The sequence below is a fragment of the Saccostrea echinata genome, unplaced genomic scaffold (genome assembly GCF_033153115.1).
Source record: "Saccostrea echinata isolate AGI-Se365-2 ecotype Australia unplaced genomic scaffold, CSIRO_AGI_Sech_v1 ptg000029l, whole genome shotgun sequence".
Lineage (NCBI taxonomy): Eukaryota > Metazoa > Mollusca > Bivalvia > Ostreida > Ostreidae > Saccostrea > Saccostrea echinata.
In genome coordinates this window covers 25,090,214-25,114,893 of record NW_026889778.1, presented here as the reverse complement: position 1 = coordinate 25,114,893, position 24,680 = coordinate 25,090,214, and the positions used below count along the sequence as shown (strand labels likewise).

At 33.8% G+C, this 24,680-nt stretch overlaps 1 protein-coding gene across 1 annotated transcript in view; it reads right to left on the bottom strand.

Moving 5' to 3' along the window:
- Nucleotides 1–185: 185 nt before the first annotated feature.
- Nucleotides 186–24,680, bottom strand: part of LOC133195144 (uncharacterized) — a 37,525-nt gene continuing 13,030 nt past the window's right edge. Inside the window, exons 4-12 of the mRNA XM_061331009.1 lie at nucleotides 18,591–18,741; nucleotides 16,617–16,733; nucleotides 10,187–10,311; nucleotides 9,941–10,091; nucleotides 7,132–7,311; nucleotides 1,303–1,418; nucleotides 943–979; nucleotides 671–764; nucleotides 186–522 (exon numbers count right to left, since the gene is read on the bottom strand). Coding sequence (XP_061186993.1) covers nucleotides 186–522; nucleotides 671–764; nucleotides 943–979; nucleotides 1,303–1,418; nucleotides 7,132–7,311; nucleotides 9,941–10,091; nucleotides 10,187–10,311; nucleotides 16,617–16,733; nucleotides 18,591–18,741 — 1,308 coding nt within the window. The remainder of the gene's footprint in view (nucleotides 523–670; nucleotides 765–942; nucleotides 980–1,302; nucleotides 1,419–7,131; nucleotides 7,312–9,940; nucleotides 10,092–10,186; nucleotides 10,312–16,616; nucleotides 16,734–18,590; nucleotides 18,742–24,680) is intronic.

Sequence of the window (24,680 nt, the reverse complement as noted above, 5' to 3'; positions counted from 1 at the left end):
AATATCTGTAATGTAACCCATCAAGCGAGTAAAAGAATATTTAAAAATAACAGCTATACAGAAATGTTACATTCATAATATACAAAGTAGTTGTATTTATGTTTTTATTTTATGCAGTGTACAGCTGAGGTCTTGTAATGGACTCGAGTATAATTGTCGTCTATTCCATTCACTACTTCATTATTTTATCTAGAATCAGAAATAGACGCAGTATGGTCATAAGTACTCTCCTCTAACTGTTGTTGTTTTCCTTCAAAACGGAGTTTATAGCCTCCGTACGCGTATTCCTGCTCTGCAACAACTGTAGCATGGTCATAAAAGTTCTCTGGTTTGTGTGTCCTTGTCTCAATATCTCTCAGATGGTCATATACTCTATCAAAAGACTCCTGATAGTTATCATAAAAGTTTTCCTGAATTTTTGCATGATACATGTCCAGGGCATGAGCTTCATTTGCATAAAAATTTTCATTGAGATTCGCAAGATTTGGTGCCGTCTTCTTGTTCTCTTGATTTGACCTCCGGCTTTAAAACACGCAAAAAGTATTAATCACAAATTATAAAGCGTTCTAATTTGTAAACCTTGGTGCAACAATTTATTTCCGATATGTGAAGTGTTTGCTCTGAACAAAATACATACATGGTGTTAAAAAAACTAAAAATTGGTACAAACCGTTTATAGCAAACCATTCCCATTACTAAACAGCCGAAAAGAATGACTGCGACCAAGGATAAAGGAATGATGGTACGGAAATTTATATTTGAATCTAATTCAAAAAAAAAAAAAAAAAAAAAAAAAAAAAAAATGAGGCGTGTATTGCATTTATATATTACATTAAACAAAAGGTTGCAGTTGTCTTTTGCAGCCTAAATATAATAATTTTCAAATAGGAAGTAAAAGTAATTGACAAACAAATAGATCAGAGACTGTATATGGCAGCTTACATGTCATTCTATTTTGAGGTATTTCAATACCCGATTCCTGGAGGAAAAAAAAAAGACTTTATCAAATGATATAATAAATTAATAAAACCATGACTAAATGTAGTTCACGTTAAACTGACACACACTGCATACTAATGTTTAGTTAAACTTTAGTTAAAATCATATGTTGCTCATAACTAAAAATGTATCTAAAAATTTTAAAAAAATGGAAGAAAAAAAAGGAACATACATTTTCATCAAAGTTTTGTTCGTGTGTTTGCATTGAAATGTAAAAGTAAGTTAATTATGGTTTCATATTAATAAGGAAAGCATAAATTCAAAATAAATGTTCTGAAATACAATTTTTATCATTTGCAATACCTTTTCACAAATTAGATAATTCAGCTTTTTGAAACAATCAATATATTCACAGCCAGTCTGGTTACATTTCTGACACTGATAAAACGTTTCTCTTTCATCGATATCAACAGCAACACCTGTCGGAAATTGAATGGAAATTGTCTCTATAGAACAACTAATAAATAATAAAACATATGTTTTAAATATTATTCACACAATATACATTTTCTGATGAAATGATATCAGCCATAATAGTTTTGCGTAATGAATATTTCGGCAATGCTGATTTTTTTGTTTCAATTCCCCACTCTAATATCACAAACAAGTCTTAAAAGTCAAAATACAAATATATTTGAACCTCTATGCAAAAAGATGAATAAATAAATAATTCTAAATTCAAAAGATGACAAAAACTGATAACGGTACTAGTGGTAAATACGAAAGAAAAGCCCGCTGTTTTTGTTATCAGAAAGTTTTGGTTCAAATCTCCTTCCCGGCGCGCGTCAAACTTTAAACGTTATACATAGATTAAATCATATCTTTCGCAAAAAAAAAAAAAAAACAAAAAAAAAAAACAAAAAACAAACAAACAAACAAACAAAACAACAACAACAACAACAAAAAAACAAAAACAAACAAACAAACCAAAAACAATACAAAACGAAACAAAAAACCAAAATACAAACCATATATTCCTTTTAACAGTAGGCGTTGGCAAGTTAAAAAAAATTGCGCAATTGTCTTCAGTGCCGAGTAAAAGCTATTCACAGTTTGCGTACGTTTAGTACGAGTGAAAAGATTCTTTAATATGAAAATAAAATGGAAAATCCATTAAAATGAAACAACAAAACCTAGTTGCATAAAAAGTATCTATGGGACACAGGCAATCATATTCTAAAATAAAATTTAGCTACAGATAAATGTGAAATGAGTAATAGAAATGTTTTTAAAACCCCAATTTTGCCTCCTGAATAAAGATGAAAAAAAAAACCGTACTGCATATCTACAGGACACCACCAATATTAATCATATTCCAACAACTGCTTAGATGTGAAAGGTAAGTAAACAAACAAAGATTAAACTCATACATCCAGTACACAAACAAGTTTGTAAACAGGGAAAAAAAAAAAAAAAAACGGACCTTGGTGGAATCAGACACCCAGGAAGAGCAAGTATCCCCTGTCGACCGGGCAAACGTGCCGTGAGTCCTATGTATTGTTTAAAAATTTATCGTACTAAGAGCACGCTTTGCGTATCAAATCAGTTGGGAGACACATCGATGAAATGAGAACAAAAGGAAGGTTTTGGCAGATGATTGTGAGAGTCGGACGAATGAACGGACTGAGATTAAAACAAAATACCTGAACTTTCTTTAAAGTTAAAGAAAAGTTCCTATATATTTATACCCGCACTTTCAAAAGAATGTTCGGGTTATATTGTTGTTACCCTGATCCGTCCGTCCGTCTGTCACACTTTCTTTTTCCTTAAACTCTTCTTTTATATTCGGAATTTTTATCTTCACCTTGAGGGTCAAATAAGGGTCGAAAATGATATTTTTTTTATACAAAAAGCCCGTGGTTCCCAGAACTCCTCTTACATTTTACACACCAGCCTAATCATCTTTGGAAGATAATTGGTGGTGTCCTGTAGATGTGCAATAAGGCTTCAGAATTTTCATTTTCACCCTGGGGGTCACATGGGGATCGAAAAATGACGTTTTTTAAATACAAAAAGACCCTGGTTCCCAGAACTCCTCTTACAGTTAATGCAGTAGCCTAATCGTGTTTGGAAGATGATTGGTGGTGTCCTGTAGATGTACAATAGAGTTTCCCTATGCATTCCCTTGTAAAACTTTGATCGTCTCTTTTGGCCTCACCCTACTTCTAGGGGTCATGATTTGGACAAAATGAATTTACACAACGTAATGAAGCTTGTACATATAAGTTTAAAGTTTTCTGACTCGGTAGTTTTTGAGGAGAATTTTTTTTTGAAAATTTTCAGTCATTCTTATCCCTTCTTAAAGTGGGATTGACCCTTTCTTTGAACAAACTTTAATCTTCTTTACCCAAGGATACTTCGAGGCAGTTTTGTTTAAATTAGTCCAGCAGTTCTTGAGAAGGAGACGATATTGTAAAAACTGTACGACAAAGACAACAACGATGACAGAGATTTTGATCAGAAAAGCTTACTTGAGTCTTTAGCTCAGGTGAGCTAAGTCTGAAGGAGGGTTATGGTGGGGTTAGGGATGACCCTGGAGTACTTGCCCAAGAAAATAATCAATACATGGCCCTTCCTAAATTTTGGGATGCGCAGGATAAGTATATATGTTGGATAACTTTTCCATGAAATTTGGTACTGAGGAAAGGGTGGGACAATAGTCGATTTATGAATCGACACGAGGGAAAAAAAGCAACATACACAATATACATGTAACATAATTTACATGAGAAATTAACTCTTTGATTTATCGATTTTATAACACCTCTAGTGTGTTTCTTGTTATTTTAATTAAGATAATGAATGGTGATTTATTCCTGCCTAGTCCAATTTTGTACAGGTCCATGTATGGTAATTATAACTTAGTCTCTGAGGGGTATGTCTACCCACCTGAAACAAGTCAGGTTAGGATCCATCTGAGTAGTTTTCAAATATAATTTAGTTCCTTTTTGCGTACTCAAAATTATGAAGACAGTCATGTATTTTGTAATAGATTAAGGCCTTAAAAATCACTAGACACTTGTAGTTATTTTTTACTTGGATGGGAGGAAAATGATCAAGAAATGTATTTACAGAGTTTTGTTATAAACTTGACCACCAACCTAAAACTAAAAAAACTTGATATTTGATCCAGGTAGAGACAAGGGGAGAAGAAGTAAAACCTGGACGAGGATTACACACAAAGAGTTTTCTGACTTTGTCCTTTCATCTATAAAAATTAAAAAGAACATAAGCCATGTTATTTTTTTTTTTTTTGGCAGAGATTTTTTGACCTTGATCTTTCATCTAGAAAATTGGTTCAAAGTCAACGCACACCCTCTACCCAAGATCACTCTATGAATAATGTATGAGCCCAGAATAGGTCAGGGGAGAGAAAATATGCTCTCTGGACAAGGCTTTCACATAAGTAGGTATTTTTGTCCTTGACTGTTGCTTGAGAAAATTAGTTCAAGATCCTTTAATACCCTAAACGCATGGCTACTCTATTGTTCAAGTTTAAGCCAGGTAAGATCAAGGGGAGATAAGACAAACTCTGAACAATAATTTCTTATGCAAAGAGATTTTCTAACCATGACCTTTCAGCTTGAATCATCTAAAAAGGCTTAAGGTCACTGTATACCATTTACCAAATGACACTCTATTCATGAAGTTAAGTCCAACTAAGCAAAGGGGAGAGAAAGTTTGCTCAAAACAAGGAGTTTTTTTTATCTTGACCTTTGCTTAGAAAATTTGTTCAAGGTTCCTGTTTACCCCTCTATCCATGAGTGAAGTTTGGGCCAGATAGGGTCAAGAGGAGGAAGAAATATACACCAGGCAAAGATTTTTAATCAAGTTTTGAAAAAAAAGGTGGGGCTGACCTCAAAGCAATACCTACATTAACAACTAAATTGGTCCTGATAAAAATGCAAGAATACATAATTTTAAGAACCATCTCTAGAAGTCTAAATTTATGGCACTTTTTTAGTTAGCTATAGATCGAACTGTCGTTTGATATGAAAACTACATTGTATGACAATATTTGTTTATTCAGGTATTCTCAAAATTAAAATTGTTGGAAACTTTATTTGAGTGAATTTTCCCCCATTTAAGTAAGCAAAAAATACAGCTGGTAATTTATATTAATCAAGGAAATTGTGTCTGTGAAACTTGAAATTAAATTTGTCAATAATTTGACAAAACAAACATTACAAATATATTGTAAGGATTGAATTTAATGGCTACCAAAGTTATTGTTTTCAATTGTTTTTGAGGTATTTTGACCGTTTACAGTTTTAGTGAGAATGGATGAACTCCAGGGGTTATGACCTTTATACTGGTAAATGTGTCATGACACAGGGATGAAAACAAGATTTTATATATATAAATATATATATATATATATATATATATATATATATATATATATATATATATATATATATATATATATATATATATATATATATATATATATATTGTATTTCTGGTTTTCAGTAAAGCTTAAATATTTGAGATATTAGACCATTTCCAGTTTCAGCAGGTGGGAATGACCTTCAGGGGTCATGACTTATGTAACATTTTATGTTTTATGACACAAGATTATACATTTGGTTTAAGGATTTCATTTGAGATACATACCTCTATTCACTCTCCTATGAAGAGTTATCTTTCTTTCCACCCTCAGACATACAGTGAATGTATGACCTGTAACTAATGGTAGAGCATGACTTTCTGTTGTCAGCTAGTCAGTCCATAAATCCATTTAAATCCATTCAAAACATGATAGTTTCTAATAAACACCCCTAAATAGCTTGCCAATATGAAATAATTCAATCATAAACACCACGTGGAAATCAAAGAGCATGGTAAAACTAGTACCACTTCTGTAATTTGGGAAGGGTGCTTGTAATTTTGGAAGGTTGCAAAAACGTCATCTAGAATTTTTTTCAAAGAGGGTCGAGGTAAATATGATGGGAAAACAAATGTACATGTATTCGGAATGTATATTTGGGCGAAGTCAATTTGGGTTACCCAGGTTGGTTTAGAAAGTATTTCCCCCATCCCAACCCCCATTATATACCATTTCTTAAAAACTGTATTGGCATCTAAAATTTTCAATTGTATCAAAATTGTCACATACTGAAGTTTTATTTTCTGTTTTGCAACAACATGAGCAGATTCGTCCACTTCCAAGCATAAACTTTTTTTTCCCAGAAAAAACATTCCTTCAAAAAGAATCTTTCTTAAAGAGCTCTTAAACAGACTGGTAAACATAGAGTTTATTATTGAAATACAGTGTAGTAACACAAGAGGCCTATTGACCACATGCTCACCTGTGTATTTTTCCCTCGATTTAATGCATGAATATACCGGGTATTTTATGTAGGTAAAAAGTATAGAATAACTATTGTGTATTCTCCATCACTCAAGTAGAAGTAAGAGTTTAGAGACAAACACTTGTGTGCGGGTTTACTGTCTTATGACAGCATCTATTTTTTTAACAGGTATGCTAAAAATAAGGTTAATAAGAATAATACAGTTATGCATAATTCTAACCTATATCACAAAATTGTTCTTACCGATATTCTTACAATAATTTCTACACATGCCAACCCAATATTTTCTTTGACTTATCCACCACAACCTCTCTTTCACTCTTTCTCTCCCCCGTTCTCTCTCTCTCTCTCATCGCCCGCATGGCGCAGTGGTTAGAGCTTTTGCTCTACAATCGGGAGGGAAAAGTTGATCCTTACATCAGAGATTCGAATCCCACTGCGGGAAGTGGAGACCGGTCCTTTAACTGTGGTCCCATGTCGTAGTAGATTCTGTCAGGAAATAAGATCCCTCACTGCTCAATATGGCCCTGAGTGCCGAGTATAGGTCTTAATTTGTCGCCCTCCGCCAGGAAGTGGTGGCATCTCCATATGAGTGAAAAATTCTCGAGAGGGTCGTTAAACAACAAATCTCTCTCTCTCCCTCTCTCTCTCTCTCTCTCGTATTTTTTCCTACATTTGACTAAAAATGTTTATTTCTCAAGTGAATGATAAAACGAAAAATCTAAATCCTTCTGTATGCTTGCTTACAAAAGTTAAAAATAATATACATTAATCAGTAATTAAGGAAAATATACATTGTATTCATTAGCATGCTCACCTCGATCATATCCAGTATACATTTCTTTTGCGATGCTTAGCCAGGATAGCCCTCTCTGTGTCCCATGCAGTTGTTTACAGGCCATCGTTGCATCAGTTAGGGAGACGTTTCCAATCAAGTAAGACGGAGGGGACCGGGTTTTACAAATCTGCATTGATGATATCCAGTTCGTTTTTATCTCTGGGGTAATTTATGTATTAATGTATTAGTATTCATGTATTGGTGTTTCACAAAATAAAGTTTAAATGAAAAAAGGAATAAATAATAATAATAAAAACGGGTATATTTTAATCTGAGACTAACCACAATAGGTAAAACGTTTTTGAAAGATCGGAAATACAGTTATCAAGATATTAGTGCTGCATGTTCTTATTTCATATAACTAGAAATCTTTGTTTTACGAAATCATAAATTCAATTTAAGAATTTAAAGGAAAAGCATTTTGCATATTTTTGGAATTCGATTTCTTTTCAACCTATTTTTTTTTTTATAAATTGAAATGGTGTGATTAGTACAAAGGTAACCTTGAGTGTATCCCATTTCACTTAAAATGTTAATAATGCTTCTAATGCTTTAACCTGCATTGCAATACTTTTGAAATGTCAATAGATTCTGATGTAATGTCGAATACTGAAATCAAGTCATTTGCATTGAGCTTCACAAAGAAAATTCAAATATAAAGTGATCATCCAAAATTGTCACATATACTCCTGTTGCAACCACTGTTGAAATAACGTTTACTATAGAAATAATTATTTTAATAGTGGTTGAAAGTTTATTTCAAAACCAAACACAGGTTGCAACCACTAATGAAATAACGTTACTATTGAAACATATATTTCAATAGAAGTTTAGAATGCTTTTCAAAACCTAAACCAGGTTTCAAGCACTATTGAAACAATGTACACTATTGAAATAAAGATTTCAATTATAGTGATTGAAATAATGATTTCAATAGTGATTGAAATAACGATTTCAAGAGTGATTGGGAAAACTAAGTATAAGTGTTATAACATTAGGGGTTGTTATTTCGATAGTGGTTACACGTATAAAACCGCTATTGAAATAATTTTTTCAGTAGTTTTCGTTGTTTCAATAGTGGGTACATTGTTGCAACCATTATTTCAATAACGACCATTATTGAAAAAAAAAATATTTCAATAGTAGATATTATTTCAATAGCGGACATATTAATGCAACCACTTTTGAAATAACGATCACTAATGAAATACCCTAGGTAATTATTTCAATAGCGGACATTATTTCAATAGCTGTTTTATACGTGTGACCACTATTAAAATAACACCCACTATTGTAATAATGCTTATTCCTTCCCTTTAAGTTTTGATTTTTAATGTATTAACGAGTAGATGTTGGATTATTCATATTTGTAGTGTAGGCAAACCCATCAATATAAGCGAGAATTTAGTTTTATTCTTTTTATTAAAAATAACAATATCTTCATCAGAAAGTGTGTACACATAGATATCAGTCTTCTTTCTTCTTTTTAATGTAGATATTCTAATTTCTACAACAATCTGTATTTATGATCCTTTCCTTTCCAAATTAATGACAAAAATGAACCTTATATAACAAAATTACTTAAAACTTGCATATATTGATTGATTGTCTTTTGGTTTTCACCGAGTCGGCCAGATTTAGCGGAAGCTTGCATATAAAATATAAAATTACTTTGTTTGAATTTAAGGTAAGTCAGTTAAATCAAAGATGTCCGTGTATTAATGGTAATTTCTAGAAAAGAAAGGAAAATATAAATTTACAAATCATATTTTAAACTCAGAAGATGAATTTATTATGTTGGAAAACGTAAGGAACAATTCATTTTCATTCTTATATTTCATCCTTATATATTTCTTTTCAGTAGTGGGGTTATTTCAATAAGGCTTGCAAGATGGTTTTGGTATTAAAATCATTGTCAGTAACTATCAAAATAATTATTTCAATCACTATTGAAATCATTTCTTCAATCACTATTAAAATCTTTATTTTAATTGTGAACATTATTTCAATAGTGGTTGCAACTTGGTTTAGGTTGTGAAATGCATTCAAAATCTCCTTTGAAACCATTGTTTCAATGGTGAATCTATTTCTTCAGTGATTGCAACCTGCGTTTGGTTTTGAAATGCACTCTCAAACAAAATTGAATTAATTATTTCAATAGTAAACGTTATTTCAATAGTGGTTACAACCTGTGTTTGGTTTTGAAATGCACTCTCAACCACTATTGAAATAATTATTTCAATAGTGGTCGATATTTCAATAGTGGTTGCAACATTCCTCCTTCTGATGAGGAACTAAACTCTTTTTTTATTTTCTTTGAATGTTATGTGAACGCACTGATAAATTTGACTTCGTAGAGCTTACCTCCGGTGATTACAATAAAGCAGAAGTTTCCAAGTATTCATGAAAATAACGTCATGCTTCAGAATATAAGAATATATATTTTATCGGAAAGTTACTTCCTGTCCATTAGGGGGGAGGTAAAACTTTAAATCCGATATTTCTTCGTCAGAACTTAACTATTTCTTTTCTCGTCTACATCCATTGTAGAAAAAAAAAATAAGATATAGGAAGAGGGAATTACTCTCTACCAAAATGTTTCATTAATTATTCATCGATTTTTTTTTTCTCAATGAATAAATTCGAGAAAAAAATAAATTCATCAACGAAAGATGAAAACGATTATTTTGCATTCCTTTATAAATGTTCCATATTGTTTATTACTTCATTTAAGCTAGCATATGGGAATGACACTAAACACATATTTTCAGATTTTCTTGATAAATACCTGTCTCGTAGTTCAAATTACTGTAGATGTTGATGCGGTTGCCTCCGCCGCAGATTTGACTGTTGTCCCAATGACATGTCATATTACATTCTCCTTCAGGCTTTCTGATAAAGGATGTAAAAAAGTTCCCACAGAAACATTCTCCACCATACTATAAATAAAAGAAATCTTACAATTCTTATTGGAAATAGGTATTTCCCTTCACTGAAAAATGTATCATTACTCAAGTGAACAAAAAATGCGAACCTCAACTCCGTAGAATTGGTAATCTGTACAATACGTCCTACAGAATTCTACAGTCAAATAAAAGGAATGTGTAAAGTTTCCTGATAAGGTTCGCTTTGGTTGGTCTTGAAAGCATCCTAGGTACCCTATAGAAGACAGGAGTAAATAGAAAGTTCATATGGATTAGTTACGCAATTCTAAGACTTCAATGGCTGAAATTTTCATGTACACGAAACATCATAATTCATTTGAAAAACATGACAGAGTTTTATAGAATAGCTGAATATTTGATCGTAAATGATATCGGTTCTACATTAAAAGTTGAGGCAAAATTTATTCTTTAAATGGATGTTTCAAATATTATCTTGAGATTTGTCTCAGTGCAATAGCATCTTCTTCATTTTTAAATAACGACAATATTAATAATTGAGTTTTGTTTTCATATTTTTGTTTTGTGTTCAGTCTCATATATAGACGGCTAGGCGAAGCAAACCAGATTTTGAGATTGATCAACATTCTTTATTTTGAGTATCTGGTTGGCATTTACGAGTATACATTTGCAAATTGGCAAGAATAAAAAACAACATTTCCGTATCGCAGATATATGCTAGTATGTTGTTTTTATTTCACTACCAATTATTGGAAGATAAAATGTGAAGTAGAGGAAATTTAAGAGCATACAGTAAATCATATACAGTACCAATTTTGATGCACAAGATGCGAATTTCGACAAATTATGTCTCTTCAGTGATGCTTATGCCGAAACGTTGGAAATCCAAAATATTTAAGGTATTCAATGTATAACTTGCAATGTTGAAGAATTAAAAAATACTATATTTTCTCATTTACAATTTGGAGGCATTAATTCCAAAGTTACATGAAGTTCTGACCATACATATTTGAAAAATGTCGGATTTTCAATTCATATCTTTGCTTTTGGAAACAGTAAAGTGGGTGTTATACCATAACTAAACTAGTTTAGTTTAATTTCCGAATTAACATGCCGTACTCAATGCTTAGTGTGCATTTCTTATAAAGACATCAATGTCTATTTTTTTTAATTATAAAAAAAGAGTGGGCTAAAAACAACTTTGATTATGATATGTTTAACAATGTCCTTGACCTTTTAACCTTGAGAAAAAATTACAATTACATGAACAATTCTGAGAGAAGAAAAATCTTATAATCTTGTCCTTATATATAAGCTGAAAAAAAATATATTATGTTCCTCATATATACAGAGTAAATCAAAGTTCAAGAAAATGAAATCAATTTATAAATATCTTTTTCGATATCCCCTCCCCATCTCATTTTTTTCTCTAAAAAAAATATATACTTTTTTTTTTACTTAAAAAAATGCTCACTCCAGAGTCAGATGTGTGTCCCCTATCTAAATACAAAAATAAAAGAAATAATTTAGTCCTAAAACTTTTCCTTGCTTTTTGCTTTTTTTTTTTTTTTTTTTTTTTTTTTTTTTTAATTTTCTCTGTTACTTTTATGTTATGAACCTCAAATTGAGATAGAAAGTTTGCACATGGGGATCACAACCTATGCCTATCCAACAAGAAACATCTGTTTTGCCCATGGTTACACACTCAAAATAATGTTTACTTTTATTTTAGAGAAAACTGGAATCATTTTGAATTGCGGGGAAAGGTCGATAACTCGTAAGACTCAAACAGCGTTACGACAAGTCATCGGCAAATGCCGGCATTTTTACCGGAAGTTCCCTAGGCCTATTATGCATCGAAATCCTTAAATAAAGATTTTGAAGAACTGAAAAAAAGTGCCAAGGACTGGAGCCAAAGACGTCGAAGGATTAGAGCTTTGCATGATGGAGATGATCCTTAATTTTGAAATAAATTTCTAAATTTTACCACAGCAATTAAATAAATATCCGTATTTTCAAGCTAGTACGGAACAGTTAGCTACTGGACTGTAGAGACCCTCGGGAACTAACAGTCCACCAGCAGAGACCTCGACCCATGCATATGGAACGCCATAGCTGCCTGAAGGTCATTTTCATTTTATATGAGGTGGTATAACCTTTATGTGAAGTGGTTAAGTCATTATATATAGTGGTAAAATCATTATATTCAATGAAAACTTTATTATATGCAGTGGTTTTATCATTATATACAGTGATAAAATCATTATATACAGTGACAAAATCATTATATTCATTGATAACTTTATTATATGCAGTTGTTTTATCATTATATTCAGTGGCAATGTCATTATATGTAGTGGTTAATTAATGTAATGAAGTGATAATATCGATATATTATGTTGTAAAATCATTATATGCAGTGGTTTTTCCATTATATACATTACTGAAATCTTTCTGTGATGTGATGAATTCAATATATACAGTACAAACATAATTTGTGTGATAAAGCAATCATTACATTATATGAAACCCACTGCATGTGGAGTGCCAAGTTAATTTCATTCAGTGCGACACCTTTACATGAAGTGAAAAATCTATTATGTGCAGTACTAACATCATTATTTTATATAGTAAAATTATTATATATATTCCTAAAATCATACTTTGCAGTGGTAACATCTTTATATGAGGTGGTTAATTAATTATATGATGTTGTTAATTTGTTATATGATGTGGTCAATTCTTTATATGCATTAGTCGTTTCCTGTTATGCAGTGGTAACTTCTTTATCATCATCTAAACTGGTCCTCTTGCAAAAACATTTTTAAAAAATGCGCGGAGTTCCAGTTTAAAGAGTGTTTGAAAATAGGAAACCCGGGCCGTGGCAAATTAAAAGCCAGGACTATTTGAGATTTTTCAAATTTCTGATTTAAAATTTCCAGACTCTTTTTTTTAGGCTAATGTGTTTTCGCTGTAAAAATTGTATTTAAATACTTGGTATTTTAGATTTTCTTGACGATTTTTGGTTTCAAGTAAAATTGGTAGGCAGTTTCAATTTTCTGATTTCATATTTTATCTATTGTGCTATAAGTACTTAGTATTTTAGATTTTTTTTTTTTTTTTTTTTTTTTTTTTTTTTTTTGGCGATTGTTGATTTCCATGTTGGTAAAATGGGTAGACTGGGTTGGCGATATTTTATGTGTGTGTGTTTTTTTTGACATATTTGATAAAAATCTAATAAACTTAAAAATTATTCCGATGTTAAAAACTGTATTTTAACTAAAAAAAAAATATTTATTTTTGATAGTTATTTCTTTATTTGAAAATGGTATTTTTATGCAAAATACACATCAATCTGATTAAAATACAGATCTCTTCATAGCGCAAAGCGCTTTGCGCTATGAAGAGATCTGTATTTTAATCAGATTGAATACACATTTTCATTAAAAAAAGGATTATTAAACCAGATCCGATCATCCGGGAAGAACCTGGTGCAAAACACCATAAATCATTTCTAATTTCATAATATGCAAATGTGCACTGGTACATGTATCTATATGTTAGTAGATGGAAGGAAACTGGATTACGTTAAATATGTAATTTGTTTAATACTTTTTTCGGGGGGGGGGGTGTTAAATTACTAATATCAACTATTTATAAGACTGTTTCTAAGACTTCAGAAAACCTTAAATCACATTGAAATGCTTAAAATAAAAATTGCTGCATGAAAACATTTCATTTTCAAGTTTCATCTTTGCCGTCGCCAACGTGGCACGGTGATCAGAGTGTCTGCTCTAAGAGACGCGGAATAAAGAGTCAATCCTTACATCACGGGTTCGATTCCGACAGTGGGACGTTGAGACCGGTCCTTCGTAAGAGACCGCATAAAGCCATAAACCGAGGTCCCGTGCTACAGTAGGTGTTGGAACGAAAAAAATCCCTCACTGCTCAATGGCCGTAATTGCCAAGTATAGGACAAAATTTGCAGCTCTCCACTGGCAAATTGTGGCGTCTCCATATGAGTGAAAAATTCTCGAGAGGGACGTTAAACAGCAAACAAACAACCAAATTAAAACCATTTTAGCCTTTTTGAATAAAATGATAAAATTAAGAGTTATCCTTCAAGGCTGAGGATCGGATATCCTTAAACCAAGCAACTTACGCGTGATTAAAGTTTGACACAAGGCTTTGCATTAATAGTCCTATAATTACATGTATATGTGATAATACTTTAATTAATTTATATTTTATCAAATGACATGAAGATAATGAACAAGTATTTCGGATTTTTTTATGTTTGACTTCCGGGAGATCAAATCCGATTTTAATGAACCATTGGCGTCGGAAGGAAATTGATAGTCGGGTGGCTAATTGAAATAGAAAAAAAAATCAAACCTGAAAAAAAACTTGACAAGCAAAAAAAAAAAAGAAAGGAAAATTGTTCTCTCTCCAAACCCGAAAATCCTATTTCGGAGGGGGGGGGGGGTCGAACATCTTTCAGTACCAAATTCTTTTAAACACTACCAATTACCCTTCTTTCACTACAATGAATCGTGCCTGTAGAAAGTGGGGAGGGGGGGGGGCTAGACCTACGCCCGAATTTTCAATGCCTATATTATGTCTACCTTTGTAAAAAAAAAAAGGGGGGGGGTAATAGCCCCCCCCCCCCCCGGTTCCGACGCCTATGTGAACCGGTTTTTCTTAAACGTGTCATTTCACTCAAAAGATGCCTTTCAAAGAATGAATAATTTTTAACATCAGAATAATTTAAAAGTTTATTAGCTTTCTGTCAAATATGGCAAAAAAAAAAAATAAATAAAAAACAAACAAACAAACAAACAAAAAACAAAAAACAAACAAAACACGTAAAATGTCTACTTGATTGCCTACCCGATTTACCAACCTCACGGGCGGATTCAGAGAGGGCCTATGGGACCCCCCTCCCCCCTTGTGTCCAAAATATACACAAGATTTAATAAATCTATTGTTTTTTGGTTTGGCTGTGGGCTACCTACCCCGACCAAAAACTTGTCGGGCCCCCTTTTCAAGATTCCCGGACCCACCACTGAACTTGGAAATCAACAATCGCCAAGAAAATCTAAATTACTAAGTATTTTAAAATTAAATGCAATTTTTACAGCGAATACACATTAACCTATAAAAATGAGTCTTAAAATTTCAGCACAGTTGATCAAATCAGGAAGCTGTATAATAGAATCAGAAATTAGAAAAATCTCGAATAGCCCCGGCTTTTAATTTGCCACGGCCCGGGTTTCCTATTTTCAAACACTCTTTAAACTGGAACTCCGCGCATTTTTTTAAATAAAAGGACCAGTTTAGATGATGATAAAGAAGTTACCACTGCATAACATGAAACGACTAATGCATATAAAGATTTGATCACATCATATAATAAATTAACAACATCATATAATTAATTAACCACCTCATATAAAGATGTTACCACTGCAAAGCATGATTTAAGGAAAATATATAATAATTTTACTATATAATATAATGATGTTAGTACTGCACATAATAGATTTTTCACTTCATGTAAAGGTGTCGCACTGAATGAAATTAACTTGGCACTCCACATGCAGTGGGTTTCATATAATGTAACGATTGCTTTATCACACAAATTATGTTTGTACTGTATATATTGAATTCATCACATCACAGAAAGATTTCAGTAATGTATATAATAGAAAAACCACTGCATATAATGATTTTACAACATAATATATCGATATTATCACTTCATTACATTATTTAACCACTACATATAATGACATTGCCACTGAATATAATGATAAAACCACTGCATACAATAAAGTTATCAATGAAAATAATGATTTTATCACTGTATATAATGATAAAACCACTGCATATAATAAAGTTTTCAATGAATATAATGATTTTATCACTGTATATAATGATAAAACCACTGCATATAATAAAGTTTTCATTGAATATAATGATTTTACCACTATATATAATGACTTCACCACTTCACATAAAGGTTATCCCACCTCATATAATATGAAAATGACCTTCAGGCAGCTATGGCGTTCCATACATGCAGGCCGGAGTAATAATGTAAATTATATACTGTACCAATTTTGATGCAACAGATGCGCATTTCGGCACATTAAGTCTCTTCAGTGATGCTCATGCCGAAACGTTGGAAATCAAAAATATTTAAATAAAAAAAGACGTTGAAGAGCTGAAAAAAGTGCCGAAGACTGGAGCCAAATACGTCGAAGGATCAGAGCTATGCATGAGGAAGATGTAAAACATACAGTAAAACTTCCTCCCAGGGAAGTCCCTTTGATGTGAAATATCAATTTCTTATCACCGAAATTTGTGTGCATATATATATATATACATATATATATATATATATATATATATATATAGAGAGAGAGAGAGAGAGAGAGAGAGAGAGAGAGAGAGAGAGAGAGGATTATGTGCTCAAACGTAACCTTTGTAACCTTTAATTCTTTAATTCCAATATTTAACGTTTCATGCTTATTTTTAAGTCATGAAAATGAAATATACCTTTATAGACGCAGGCTCCAAAGTATGACTCTGAACAATTAGAAGAATTTGAAAACTTCTTCACTGCACCACAGTTTACTGCAAGACAAGCTGTTCTTCTTTTAACGTTGTCGTCTTCTATAAAAATCGAAAGAAATATTATTTTGTACATTTGTAAAATTGTTATTTGAGAACAAAACATTTCTGCTCACAGGATCCTAGGGCTCAAGTGATCATGAGCTTTTTCGATCGAAGTTTGTCAGACGTTTGTATGTCGTCTGTAAACTTTTCACATTTTTTACTTATTCTCAAGAACAACCAGGCCAATTTCAAACAAACTTTTCACAAAGCATCTTCGAGTGAGTGGACAATCTGATATCGTTCAAATGAAGGGTCACTTTTTCTTTCAAGAGAAGATTATTAAATATTATTGAAAATTTAATGGTATTTTTTGAAAAAAAAACTTTTCAATAACCACTATAGGCAAGAAAGTATGCTTAAAGAAAGCTTAAATACATAGTTTAGCATCATGACAAATCATGAGAATCGGGTCTAGGCAGGAGACACAATTGGAATAAGTCCGAAAAATCTGAAAAAAATATTCCTTTCAAGAAAAGCCATGATAAGTCATATTAATATGAAAACATCCTCAGTTTGTGAAAATTTAAGTTTGTTCAATCATGACCTCTGGGGGAAGACTTGGGCCACAATGGACGATCAGAGTTTCATACAGGAATACATTGTATAATGAAAGAATCTTTTAAACTCCTGAAGAACAGAAAACATTATAATATCATAGTCATAAGTTCATGTACGCATCCTAAGGTTGTGAATATCCAAGCTTTGTTAAGATTCTGACACTAAAAAAGATTAAAATTTACAAGGAATTTATAGGATTTTTTTAAAGTCTTTTACTCGAGAGTAATTAAGCAATTGTTAGTTATATTTATTTTGAAATATCCTCGGGTATTGCATATTTACATTTGATATGGTAAGTCCAAAATATGTGAACAAAGTTTTACCTAGGAATATGAAGGGTAAAAATCTGCTGATGGAGAACACTAGGACCATAGTAACTCAGGTGAGCAATTTGGCCCATGGGTCTCTTACCTGTTTGGTCGTTTCTTAGTTTGTTTCTTTAACGTTCCTTCTAGAATTTTTCACTCATATATATTGAGACGGACCACTTGCCGGTGGAGGGCTGCACATTTAGACCTGTACTCGGCTTTTACACCATTCAGTCAACTGAAATGTCACTGAAAGGTCTGGAAAGGTCACTGAAAACCAGATCTCTACCTTTCAGTAGACTTGAAGTCACCTTTCAGATAACTGAATGGCAGAGCTTCATCCTGTAAAGAATCAATTCCTTACTCTGCGACTCTATAGCAAAAACTCAAAACACTGCGCCATGCGGTGACGTTCTTGTCAAAAGCTCGTTACAAGGATGCTAAATACAAATTAAGAATTCGTCTAAATTAAGTTGGACGTAATTGAAAATGCAAATTATTAAAGATATCTTACGTGTCATAGTGATTCAATGTGTAGTCAACCTTATGTTTGTTGCAAAGCATAGTAACAGTAACCATAGAAACAAACTTTACAAATATTTTGTTAATGAACTTTATGCAGAGGAAAACGTCTAATCCGAGACCTGTGGAATTCACTGTGAATTCCGACCTTTCTTGTCATTCTCATTTTACTATTTTCCATGCTTTATACACTGTGTTTTTCGACAACTTGTCTATTCCGAGACAAAATTTGTCTCCGACTGCAAGTCGGTTTAGATAGATTTCACTCTATTAACCTAAGAAAGGGGGGGGGGGTTGCATTAATGAAAATTTTACTAATTAAAAATTGAGCATAATCTCACGCAAAGAAATAGTAAAAGATGGTGTATATTTTTTAAAAAAATTAATGTTAAAAAATTAACAAATATACAAATTCATGTAGTGTAAAGATTGTTAGATGGAAGGGAAAGAAATTAAGTTGAAGTACCTGAAGTATATAGAGTATAAGCATTTGGTCCTCCACATTCTAAAAATTTAATGCCCCCTTCATCTCCAACATCATAACATAAACTATTGCATTGATTTGATGGAATAGTCTCCGCAAAAACGGGGCCTTCAAAGCAGACACATTCTTTTAGCTTAAAAATTTGAGAAAACAAGAGAGTTTATTAAAGTAAGGCAATGACCTTTCTCCTTATATGTAATATAAAACTGAAAACAAATTAAATATTATTGCAGAAAAAGCTGTTCTATACATTTCTTTGTGAAAGTCTCAAATGATTCCGGGACACATGCAGTTTAATTAACTAGACTGAAGCTAGCAGCCAATAACAGCAGCCATTAAGCCCGTAGAAGCTAGCAGCCACTAAGGAAATTCATCAAAGGACTGAGAGTACTCTGACGCAATACTGTTTAATGCCTCATTTTCGACAATTTATAATTAATAATTAGATAATTAATGCAACACTTAATTATTAATTAATAATTCAAACACTTGGAGGCAGTTAAGCTCACCTGCATAAGGAAAATTATGCGGTTTCACAACAAACAAACAAACAAAAAGAAGGAAATGTCACCATCTTTGACCGCTTAAGAATAAAACAGCATTGGAAATACGTTAAGTACTTCCGGGAGAATCTCTTTTAGGCTCTTTTACGGGTCTCAGGAACATAATGGTGCCAAAAGGCTAACCTGAAATTTGCTTACTCCTAATATTTACATTGATAAGGGTTTGAAGGTAATTTAATCTATTTTAAGTTATGATCCTTGAAGTGTGCTTCGAGCAATTACTGGCTCAAGGTAAAAGGGTCCACAGGGCTATTATATACGGCCATAAAATTTAGGCTGAAGTGGTACCACCAAGTGGTGCCAAGGGCGGGTTACATATTTCAAGCAGCTATTATACCCCTTATCTTATAAGTGTGCTTTAAATCATTACAAGATAGAAGATTTCTAGGACTATCTTTCCCACAATCGGTTTGAGGCTGTAACGGCACCACCAAGTGGTGCCAACGGTGGGGAACATCTTTAATGCTTTCATTTTTCAACCATCATTGACCACTAGAACAAACTAACACTAAACTGGAAAAAACTTAAGGGCCTTAGGGAGTATCCTTTGTCAACTTTTTGACAGGTTCCAATGACTATAAAAGGCCAGTTAGGTAACCTGAACTTTGTTGTTTTTCACTTTGTCTATTGATATACGGATTAAAAGTCAGATGTTATACCCCTTATCTTTGAAGTGTGCTTCAAATCATTACTGGGGCAAGGTAGAGGGCCCCTAGGACTATCATTTCCCGCTATCAGAATGATGCTGTAGTGGTATCACCTAGTGGTGCCATGGGTGGGGCACGTATTTCAAGCATTCATTTTGAAAGCATCTTTGGCTACTAGAACAAAGTAACACTAGTGAAAGGTTAAGGACCTTAGGGAGAATCACTTGCCAGGTTTTTGAAGGGTCCCGGGGAAGAAAAAGGGTCAGTAAGCTAACCTGAACTTTGTTGTTTTTCACATTGTGTTTTAATATACGGGTTAAAGGTCAGCTATTATACCCTTTATCTTTGAAGTGTGCTTCAAATCATTACTGGGGCAAGGTAGAGGGCCCCTAGGACTATCATTTCCCGCTATCAGAATGTTGCTGTAGTGATACCACCAAATGGGTGGGGCACGTATTTCAAGCATTCATTTTGAAAGCATCTTTGGCTACTAGAACAAAGTAACACTAGTGAAAGGTTAAGGACCTTAGGGAGAACCACTTGCCAGGTTTCCGAAGGGTCCTGTTGAAGAAAAAGGGCCAGTAAGCTAACCTGAACTTTGTTGTTTTTCACTTTTTGTTTTAAAATACGGGTTAAGGGACAGCGATTACACCCCTTATCTTTGAAGTGTGCTTCAAATCATTACTGGGGCAAGGTAGAGGGCCCCTAGGACTATCATTTCCCGCTATCAGAATGGGGCTGTAGTGGTACTACCTAGTGGTGCCATGGGAGGGGCACGTATTTCAATCATTCATTTTGAATGATTCTTTGCCTACTAGAACAAAGTAACACTAGTGAAAGGTTAAGGACCTTAGGGAGAACCACTTGCCAGGTTTTCGAAGGGTCCTGTTGAAGAAAAAGTGCCAGTTAGCTAACCTGAACTTTGTTGTTTTTCACTTTGTGTTTTAAAATACGGGTTAAGGGACACCGATTACACCCCATCTTTGAAGTGTGCTTCAAATCATTACTGGGGCAAGGTAGAGGGCCCCTAGTACTATCATTTCCTGCTATCAGAATGTTGCTGTAGTGGTACCACCTAGTGGTGCCATGGGAGGGGCACGTATTTCAATCATTCATTTTGAATGCATCTTTGCCTACTAGAACAAAGTAACACTAGTGAAAGGTTAAGGACCTTAGGGAGAACCACTTGCCAGGTTTTGGAAGTGTCCCTGGGAAAAGAAGGGGCCAGTTAGCTAACCTGAACTTCGTTGTTTTTCACTTTGTGTTTTAATGTACGGGTAAAAAGGTCAGCAATTATCACCCTTATCTTTGAAGTGTGCTTCAAATCACTACTGGGGCAAGGTAGAGGGCCCCTAGGACTATCATTTCCTGCTATCAGAATGTTGCTGTAGTGGTACCACCAAGTGGTGCCATGGGTGGGGCACGTATTTCTAGCATTCATTTTGAATGCATCTTTGGCTACTAGAACAAAGTAACACTAGTGAAAGGTTAAGGACCTTAGGGAGAACCTCTTGCCAGGTTTTCGAAGGGTCCTGTTGAAGAAAAAGGGCCAGTAAGCTAACCTGAACTTTGTTGTTTTTCACTTTATGTTTTAATATACGGATAAAGGTCAGCTATTATACCCCTTATCTTTGAAGTGTGCTTCAAATCATTACTAGGGCAAGGTAGAGGTCCCCTAGGACTATCATTTCCCGCTATCAGAATGTTGCTGTAGTGGTACCACCAAGTGGTGCCATAGGTGGGGGACATATTTCAAGCATTCATTTTGAAAGCATCTTTGGCTACTAGAACAAAGTAACACTAGTGAAAGGTTAAGGACCTTAGGGAGAACCACTTGCCAGGTTTTTGAAGGGTCCCTGGGAAAGGAAGGGGCCAGTAAGGTAACCTGAACTTTGTTGTTTTTCACTTTGTGTTTTAACTTCTGGTTAAAGGTCAGCTATTATACCCCTTATCTTTGAAGTGTGCTTCAAATCATTACTGGGGCAAGGTAGGGGGCCCCTAGGACTATCATTTCCCGCTATCAAAATGGGGCTGTAGTGGTACCACCAAGTGGTGCCAAGGGCGGGGGACATTTTTCAAGCATTCATTTTGAAAGCATCTTTGGCTACTAGAACAAAGTAACACTAGTGAAAGGTTAAGGACCTTAGGGAGAACCACTTGCCAGGTTTTTGAAGGGTGCCTGGGAAGAAAAAAGGTCAGTAAGCTAACCTGAACTTTGTTGTTTTTACACTTCAAAGGTAAGGGAGGTAGTAGTTTTTTTTAACTTCATCTCACAATGCAATGTAAAAGAACGTTTGGTTTAGTCTACTGGTCCCTTCCAAGGCTAGAGAGCTGGAGATCCCTCAAAAAGTTGACAAGATATACTAAATAAGAATACCTACCCATAGCAGTGCTATTTTAAATGTTATCCAAAGAAGCCAAAGAAAAAAAATGCTAACAATTTGGTCCCAAACGTTAACGTTAAAAACTACTTAATGGTACCCCTTCAACCCAAATGTGACAGTGGGAAACGAGAGCCCTATTTTGCCTCAGTCATGGTTGAATGCACTATTCAAAGGCAAGGTTGATAATAGCTGATAATAACTCTTTCAAACAATAGAGTGTCCTTGGGTAGAGTTTATGCAGTGACCTTGAATCAATTTTCTAGATGAAAGATCAAAGTCATAAAATAGCTTTGCATAAGAAAAATTTGTTCAGAGTATGTCTTCTCTCCCCTTGGCCTTACCTGGCTCAAACTTTACTCATAGAGTACCCTTGGACGGAGGGTGTTCAATGCCATTTTTTTCAAACAAAGGTCAAGGTAAAGAAAACCTCATTGTGTATAATCCTTGTTCAGAGCATATTTTCACCCCGCTTGGCTCTTTTGCGTTCATACTTTATACATAGAGTCCTCTCGGTAAGAGGGTTTGCGGTGAGATTGATTCATTTTCTTGATGAAAGGTGAAGGTCAGAAAATCTCTTTGCATCAACATATACTTGTCTAGAGCAAACGTTCTTTCTTATTTTAATAGATGAAAGGTCAAAGTAAACTCTTTTTGTACAATCCTTGTCCAGGGTTTATTTTTTCTCCCGTTTGCCCTACCTGGATCAAACATTTATTTTCTAGGATGGTGGTCAAGTTTATAGAAAACCTCTGCAAATGAATTTCTTGATCATTTTTCCTCCCATCCAGGTCACAAAGAAAACTACAACTGAGTTCATGGCTTAAATCCATTACAAAATACAGCTTTATATTGAGTATTTTGTTAAGCAAGTGTTGCACCACCCCCCCCCCCCCCACCACCACCACCAACACCAGCCTTTATTTTTAGTTCATTTGATCTGACGGATCAAATAAGCTTTCAATTCTGATTAAAATCTCTGTTGTTGTTGTTGTCTTTGACGTAAAATTTTTACAATATTATCTTCTCAAGAACTGCTGGACCAGTGAAAATAAAATCGGCTAAATGTTTCCTTGGGTAAAGGGGATTTAAGTTTGTTCAAATAAGGGTAAAGCTCATTTTAAGGAGATATAAGATGACTGAAAATTTCAAAAGTCTTATTCTCAAGAACCACTGAGTCAGAAGAGTTTAATTTTTTTGAAAGCTTCATAACATAGTGTAGATTTAATTTGTCCACACATGACCCCCAGGGATAGAGTGGGGCCACAAGAGGCAATTAAAGTTTTACATTGGAACATATAAGAAATAAAAACTTTTCAAGACCCACTTGGCAAGAGCAATGGAAACTTATTGTGATAGCTTCATTACATAGTGTGGAATCAAAATTGTTCTTACAAAGCACTACTCCTCCTACCGTTTTATCTAATTTGAATGAGACTGTACAAGTAGATTATATTAAGATACATAATTCTGTTTATCTTCTTTAAAGAGATTTAGTTGAACAATGTTGTCATGGTTAGTAAGGTATATACAGCCAAACCTCATTATCTCAAACTATATGGGACCACTATTAAAGTTTGAGATATCCGATGAATCGATATAACCTTGAATTTATACATGTTCTAGGTGGATTCATGAATCCCTATTTGACCCCCAGGGTGAAAATGAAAATTCCGAAACATTATTGCACATCTACAGGACACCACCAACCATCTTCCATAAGATGATTAGGCTACTGTGTACAGGAGGCCCAGGGGCCACATCGCTTACCTGAGCACTGTGGCTAGGAAAAAGCAAAAATCAGTTTAGTATTGAAAAGCTTAAATGCATAAGTGGTCCCAAACTACCCCTAAAAGGGAGTGGGGGTATGATTTGAACAAGATAAGATCTACACTATCTCAAGATGCTTACATAATTTTTTGACTAAATGTGACTTTTTTCTCTACAAGTTTTAACTTTTATTGTGGCCCCACCCTACCCCTGGAGGTCATGATTTGAATAAACTTGAATCTACACCTGAGGATGTTTCCATATAAATATGACCAATTATAGCTTTGCTGTTCTTGAGAAGAAGATTTTTGAAGATTTTTCCTATATATTCCTATGTAAAACTTTGATTGTCCATTGTGGCCCCACCCTACCCCAGGGGGTAATGATTTGGACAAACTTGAATCTACACTATCTGACAATAATTCCACATGAGTTTCATCTTTCCTGGCCCATTGGTTCTTGAGAAGAAGATTTTTCAATAATGCCATTAATTTTTTGCTATTTTGTAATTATTTCTCTAATTATCCCTTCATTTGAACAAACTTGAATCCCCTTCACTCAAGGATACTTTGTGCCAAGTTTGATTGAAATTGGTCAAGTACTTCTGGAGAAGATGAAAATGTGAAAAGTTTAAGACAACGCCAAGGACAACGACGACAGACAACGGACAAATTTCGATCAGAAGAGCTAAAAATGTAAGAGGGGTTCTGG